The sequence below is a fragment of the Erigeron canadensis genome, chromosome 5 (assembly GCF_010389155.1).
Source record: "Erigeron canadensis isolate Cc75 chromosome 5, C_canadensis_v1, whole genome shotgun sequence".
Taxonomy (NCBI): Eukaryota; Viridiplantae; Streptophyta; class Magnoliopsida; order Asterales; family Asteraceae; genus Erigeron; species Erigeron canadensis.
The window spans coordinates 18468845-18475707 of NC_057765.1; the positions used below are offsets into that span (position 1 = coordinate 18468845).

A 6863-nucleotide genomic window follows, 5' to 3' on the forward strand; every position below is an offset into this window, starting at 1 on the left:
ATGTCCTTAAAATTTTACAACTTAAACAAAAACTTGCATTTTTAGACTTACAAACATTTAGAGATAGAAGTCTGAAATGCATGCACTTTTTCAGAACAAATAGGGTTAACATGTTGGGTCAAAAAACGAGCAAGTATGATTTGTTTAGAAAAAGCTGAAGTTCAATGAAGATACTTGTACAGAATTCTGAAGTTGTTCAAAATAAGTTCACTAAAGCTTCACTTCAGTTCCAGATCAACCCAAACTGAAGACATTCATTCTGTAGTCAAAGACTGGAGACTGAAGAAAGAGAATCATCTCATAAGCAGAGCTCAGAGAAGATTCTACCAGTTCGAAGACTGAAACATCTCAGTGCAAAGTACTTACAACACTTTATACTGATTACGAGGAAGCCTTTTTACTTTATCTCTCTTTATCCAGTTATTTTCATAACACCTGGAAAAGTGATAGATCGAGTAAAAGGTTGGGAATAAAGTGTGAAATGTCACATCAAATGACTTTCACACTTAACCTTAACACATACTTTTAAGGAATCAATTTGAATTCCTTAAAATGTGTCCCAACCTAGTATTGTACGGCCAAGTCCACATCAGCATGGACTTTGGCTATAAATAGAAGGCTTCTCACAAATTCAAAATGTTGGAACTTTTGACATTGCAACTTGTGAGGTATACACTAAGTAATTCTTACGAGCATTTCTAAGTTATTTAGATCACTTGTATTTTCAAGGTTGTTTAGATAGTTTCACCTTTGTGATTATCTTTGTTCCGCAACAACCTTTGTATTTGTTTTTTTTGGGTAAAAGGTGAATTTTATTATAACCCCAAAACAATAAAGTACAAGTAATGCGACTGATGTGTCGCACTAATTCACAACTTATGACAGGCCATAAGTGTGTCAAATAAGCCATATATGGCACATCTAATAACCGCTATCCTACATAACAAACCATTGGACACACTCACAAATAATTACAGCGACTAAACAATAATTGAAGCTGGAATTTGCCAATCAACGAGCAGATGCGCATCCTTAGCACTACTTTTGAATCTGAGCGAAACAAGTTTCAGTCGAACAGTATCCATAATAATAGCAACCAACTGGTTAACACTCCTCTTCATGTCAGTGAATAACCTAGCATTCCTTTCCTGCCATATGAAGTAAGCAGTGGCTGCAAGTAATAATCTTCCAAGAACACTCTTGATAGAACTCGATTTAGAGAGAGGTAAGAGCCAATCCACAATATCCCTCCATTTAGCACCAACCCCATGCATACCAGAAAGAGATTTAAGCTGTGACCAGACCTGAAACGAAAAGAAACATTTGAAAAATAGATGATCATGGGAATCAGGCCCATGATTACATAACGAGCAACACATAAGATTCAAATTCGTGGCACCACCCACTTCCCATGGCCGCAATTTGTCCTGAGTCTTTAACTTTCTCTTAAGAATACGCCACACATGAAACGAGTGTCGTGGAATACATTGGGAGTACCACACAAGTTTAACCCAAGGAACACAAGCTTTAGCAACACGGATAGTATCCCAAACAGCTCTAGTCGAGAACACTTCTTCTTTCCCACTTCTATTCATCCAAACCAGTTCATCTTTTTTATCACCAATTAGATTAGGAGGCTGAACATTTATAAGTACAGGAAACAAGTCATACCAAGCAATCGACCATCTCCAAACACCATTCGAAATAACATCTTTAATCGTGGACTGTAAAGAAAAACCATTTCGAGCTATCTCTCTTGGAGTGATAAGACGGCTCAATAGACTTTTAGGATGCCACATATCATACCAAACCGAAGTCATTTCCCCCGAACCAATTTTAGATATAAAATGAGGGCGGACAATGTTTCTAAGTTGAAGCAATTTCCGCCAACCCCAACTCATAGCAGCTTGTGGTTTTACTTCCCAAAAACTTGTACCCTTTAGTTTATAAGAATACACCCACTCAACCCAAAGTGTATTTTTCTTACATAAAATGCACCAAATATGAGAGGCCATTAGAGAGATATTAACATCAGAAATCTTCCTAATTCCCAACCCACCCTCACACTTAGGAAGGCATACTTTCTGCCGTGAAATATGAGCCCTTCCATCAGCTAATCGCCCGTGATTCCATAAAAAACCCCGCAACTTCTTTTCAAGTTCACGTACAATTCGTGCAGGAAGAATAAACACAGACGCCCAATAAATATACATAGAAGATAAAACTGACCGAATAAGTTGGATCCGACCCGCAAGCGACAAAGTCTTATTCTTCCAATTATCGATACGTTTATCAAGTCTTTCAACCAAGATCATACAATCTCTATAGACAAGACGAGTTGAGATAAGGGGGACACCCAAATACTTGATAGGCAACTGACCTTCATCAAATGGCATAATACCCATAATGGCATTCCTTACATGAGTCGTCACGTTGCAAAAGAAGACAGTGCTCTTAGTAATACTCGGTACAAGGCCAGAAACGTCTTTGAAGACAGACAAAGCTTCTAAAATAACCCGGGCTGAATCAACATCACCTCGAGAAAAAAGAAACAGGTCATCAGCAAAACAAAGGTTCACAAGTCTTTGCTTTTCACATTTATTATGATATCGAAAGTTCAAAGAATTTTGAACAAGTTGTTGCAGCTTGAGCGTAAGAACTTCCATAACAAGTGTGAACAAATAAGGAGAAATAGGGTCCCCCTGACGTAGACCTCGTTTACCCTTAAAGTAACCATACAGATTGCCATTAACAGAAATAGAAAACGAGGTACTAGAAACACAAGCCATTACCCAGTTAACCACTTGCTCAGGGAATCTGAAATCATGCAGCACCAGTTTCAAGAACTCCCAATCCACAGTATCATACGCTTTCTGGATATCTACCTTAAATGCACATCGAGGAGGACCAGACTTCCTATGATAATTATGCATTAGTTCTTGTGTCAATAAGATATTATCTGCAATACGTCTACTAGGCACAAACGCAAATTGGTTAGTACTAACAATATCATTTAAACCAATTTAAATCCTGTAAGTAATAATCTTACTAATGCACTTATAGATAACATTACAACAAGAGATGGGCTGATAGTCATTGATACCATTTGGTGTAGACACCTTTGGCACCAAAGCAATAATAGTGTGATTGATCTCCTAAAGTAACCTACCATTCTGAAAAAAATCTTCAATAGCGAGGCACACATGGCCCACAATCGACCAAGTTTTTTTAAAGAAAGCTGATGAAAATCCATCAGGACCCGGGGTTTTGTTATCACCAATATTAAAGATAGCAGATTTAATCTCCTCCCGTGTTACTTCCCGAACCATATCAACAGCTTTAGAGGCATCAACAAAGCGTTGAAAAAGACCAGCATGCACAAACGGAGAAGTGTCACCACATCGACCAAGAAACTTCTCATAATGTGTAACTAATGCCATAGCAGCCGCACCACCTTCATAAGTGACCCCATTAGTATCTGTAATGATTTCAATACAACTTCTATGATTCTTGCTTTTGACAGAGTTGTGGAAAAATTTAGTGTTAGAGTCACCGCATTTCAACCACTCCACCTTAGCTTTTTGTTTCAAAAACCTTTCCTCATCATAAACAGAACCATTAAAAGCTTTCAACTTACTAACCTCCTTGGTCAAACAGCAACTTGCGGAATGGTTTTTTTAGAGACCGCAACCTTTTTACTAGACGAAACATATTATGTCCCATGAACTCTTGTTTCCATGCATCAGCAACTAGTTCAATGAACCCTTCTTTATCCGCAAGAAAATTTGCAAACTTGAATGGTTTAGGCTGAGTACGAGTAATCGATGGTAGCTTCAAAACATATGGGGAGTGATCTGAAACTCGATAAGGAAGGAAAATAGCATGAGCAGCCGGAAAGTCAGAAATAAATTGCACATTACCAAGCACCCGATCAATTTTCTTCAATATCCCCACACCTTTTTTAGGTTTCTGTGTCCATGTATAACGACAACCAAAGCAATTCTCGTCGAACACTTCAATGGAATCCAGACATTCTTTAAATTCACGCATACTGATAGTAATAGAAGACGAGCCAAACACCTTATCTTCCAAAAACAATGCTAAATTAAAGTCTCCAAGTAAAGCCCATGGCCTATCTCGAACAAACAGTTTATGTTTTTCAAGATCAGACCACAGCAACCTACGGTTTTTATAGTGATTATCTACATATATAAATGAACAAAACAAGGATTTATTATCAGATTTGAACAAAACTTGAACGTGAACAACCTGATCAGATTGCGAGAGCAACATAATATCAACCACATCAGTGTTCCACCCAAGAATTATCCTTTCACCCTTTGAGCAAACATTCCCATTAGACAAGCAATTCCACTTGTTACAAACTCTATTACACACATCAAAAACATTTGACATATCCACATGCGTCTCCATAATAGCACATATATTAAGCTGATTTTCTTGAATAACGACACGAACCTCTTGTTGTTTCAGGGGATGGTTCAAGCCCCTTATATTCCAAGAGGCTATGCTACCCATTTAAACCGTCTACTTCAGGAGTGCTTGCCCCTGTTTTAGAACCTAATGAATGTTTATCGAATGCCATAAAGTTTGAAGTTTCATTATATATCTCAATAACTTCATCACCCTCAGAATCAATTTCAACTCTATAATCATTATTTGCACCTGTTCCCTGTTTGTTACTTGGTTCAGTAGTGTTATCCAATTCACTTAAAACATCAAACGGATTACTAGGTGATATCGGGTTAGAAGTTGATTTAGCCTGCTCTTTACCTGGTACCTTCCCTTGGTTTCGACTTGTGGACGCCTCTGCATAGGTCGCATTAGTCTTCACTGTTGGCTTATTGACCGGCCTATATTCAAATTTCTTCTTTTGATTATTCAAGCTAACGCCACCTTTGTTAGTACCCTTGTTCCTACCCTTTACTTCAGTAAACCCATCACTGTCCACCACCACTTTTACTTTATTTTGTCGAATACTTTTTGGACAATTATTAGATAAATGCCCAAATACACAACAATGGGCACACCTTGGTGGTTTCCACTCATACTCAATCCGCATAGTCTCCCTAGTATAACCATCACCCTCAACATTTGGAATCTCAATCGATAGTTCACTCTTAAAATCAGAATCAGCGGATACTTCAATTAAAGCACGAGCATAACTACTTCTACCCCAAGAATCAACACACATATCAAGCATCTTTGGAGTTCCCAGTTTAGAAGCAATCATGCTAAGACCAACATCCGTATATGCCGCAATAGGAACATTGTGAATCTTGATCCAAACTATAATCTCCTTAATATCCTTCTTCTGAAGACTCACATTAGGTGACCATACATTCAGAAAAATTGGAACATTACGAATCATCCATGGTCCCCCCTCAAGAACATCAAGCATACCCTTTCTTTCCGAGAATTTAAAGAAGAAAAAACCATTCGCATTCATCATTACTTTCTGCAATCCAAACTTTGACCAATTATTCTTCACAAAATACTCGACAACTGGATAGGCTAATCGTTCTCCTAAGAAATATCCGAATAAAGTGTTTGCAAACCTATCCTGAACTATTCGAACAGATTCTTTGGGTAACACAATGTCAACACCTTCTTTCTCAATCATATCATCAATTTTCCTGAAATTAACAACTTTTTTCCCCGACCCTTGTTTTAATTTAGGAGCATAGGATGGAACCTTACCTATCATATCGTCATTTACTAACATGTCAGCATCATTAGGAATGCCATGAGCAGGTTCTTTTCCTTTGTTTTTAGCATAGCTAGTGACCGAAACCTCATCCTGTACTGTAGTATTTTGATCAATTGCCTTAAAAACATCACCCTAATTCATAATGCATGTAGCATCAGGAAAAGTTTGAGCCGCTGTACTCGACTCCAAAGTAGTCTCATTACGATCATTAGGGTCAACATTTGTATTACCAGAATTCAACCTCGAATCAATTTTACCATCATCTACAGCCGTATCACTAGCACCATTATTATCACCCGTAACAAAACCCTCAGGATTAGGGTTTTTGTTTGACACCGGCACATTATTAGGTGGTGAAGGAGGACTTGAACAGCTTTTAAAATCCCCTGCATCATCAATAACTGGTACACCATCAGATTTTGCATTACTAGATTTTGGGCTATCAGCCTTTTTAGGGTTTCCACCCTTTTTCTTTTTTCCCGACATGGTGGAACCAGAATTTGCCTGCTGGTCACAGTTTCCAGCCTTTAGACAATTAATGCGCTCAGCAATCTCTTGAAAATTAAAAGAACTATCTCTCTCCATACGTATAAAAAACCATGTAGCCGAAAACCCTAAGAACTTCAACGATCAACAAAACGGAAAAACCAAAAGAACGTAAAACCCTAATACTAGCAAAACCCTAACCCATAATGATTCAACAATCAGATAGAGTAATAGGTATATCTAGGTATATTCCCGCAGGACCGATTAACCCACAACTCTATCCAATCGAAAGAAACCAAAATGAGAAAAAGGCCGGCGAAAGAAATGGAAAAAGAAAAACCCTACAATCTCAACCTTTGTATTTGTTTATATCAATAAATCAAATACATTGAAAAATGCTTCGTGTCTCAATGTCACATACTCGAATATATATATATATACTTTATATAGTTTCAACATTTTAGTTTCATGCAATTTATTTTCAGTTATTTACTTTATTGTTATATCCATATCTGGATCGCATTCATAACTAGTCTTATTCCAGGTCTGAATTGCTTGCCAGTCGGGTCCACTTGTTAGTCATTGTAATTTGGGACTCACAATATTTGGAGTTTGCTTACTCATAGAGAATCACTATGGTTTAAGT

The 6863-nt window shown here is 37.7% G+C and overlaps 1 protein-coding gene across 1 annotated transcript; it reads right to left on the reverse strand.

The window, feature by feature from the left end:
* Positions 1–980: 980 nt before the first annotated feature.
* LOC122601294 lies at positions 981–4434 on the reverse strand. Its single transcript, XM_043774059.1, has 3 exons — positions 3642–4434; positions 3166–3478; positions 981–3000 (listed from the first exon to the last, which is right to left on the reverse strand). Exons 1-3 carry the CDS (start codon positions 4432–4434, stop codon positions 981–983), a joined length of 3126 nt encoding a protein of 1041 aa, XP_043629994.1.
* Between the last annotated feature and the right edge of the window lie 2429 nt (positions 4435–6863).

What these genes read in the sequence shown, in the direction of transcription:
- LOC122601294 (XM_043774059.1), bottom strand. Translation starts at nt 4,434, where the DNA reads ATGGAGACGCATGTGGATATGTCAAATGTTTTTGATGTGTGTAATAGA. An exon ending in GTTGCTGTTTGACCAAGGAG is followed by an intron (nt 3,479 to 3,641) that starts GTTAGTAAGTTG and finishes AAATCATTACAG; the next exon opens with ATACTAATGGGGTCACTTAT. An exon ending in GATTTTTTTCAGAATGGTAG is followed by an intron (nt 3,001 to 3,165) that starts GTTACTTTAGGA and finishes TGATATTGTTAG; the next exon opens with TACTAACCAATTTGCGTTTG.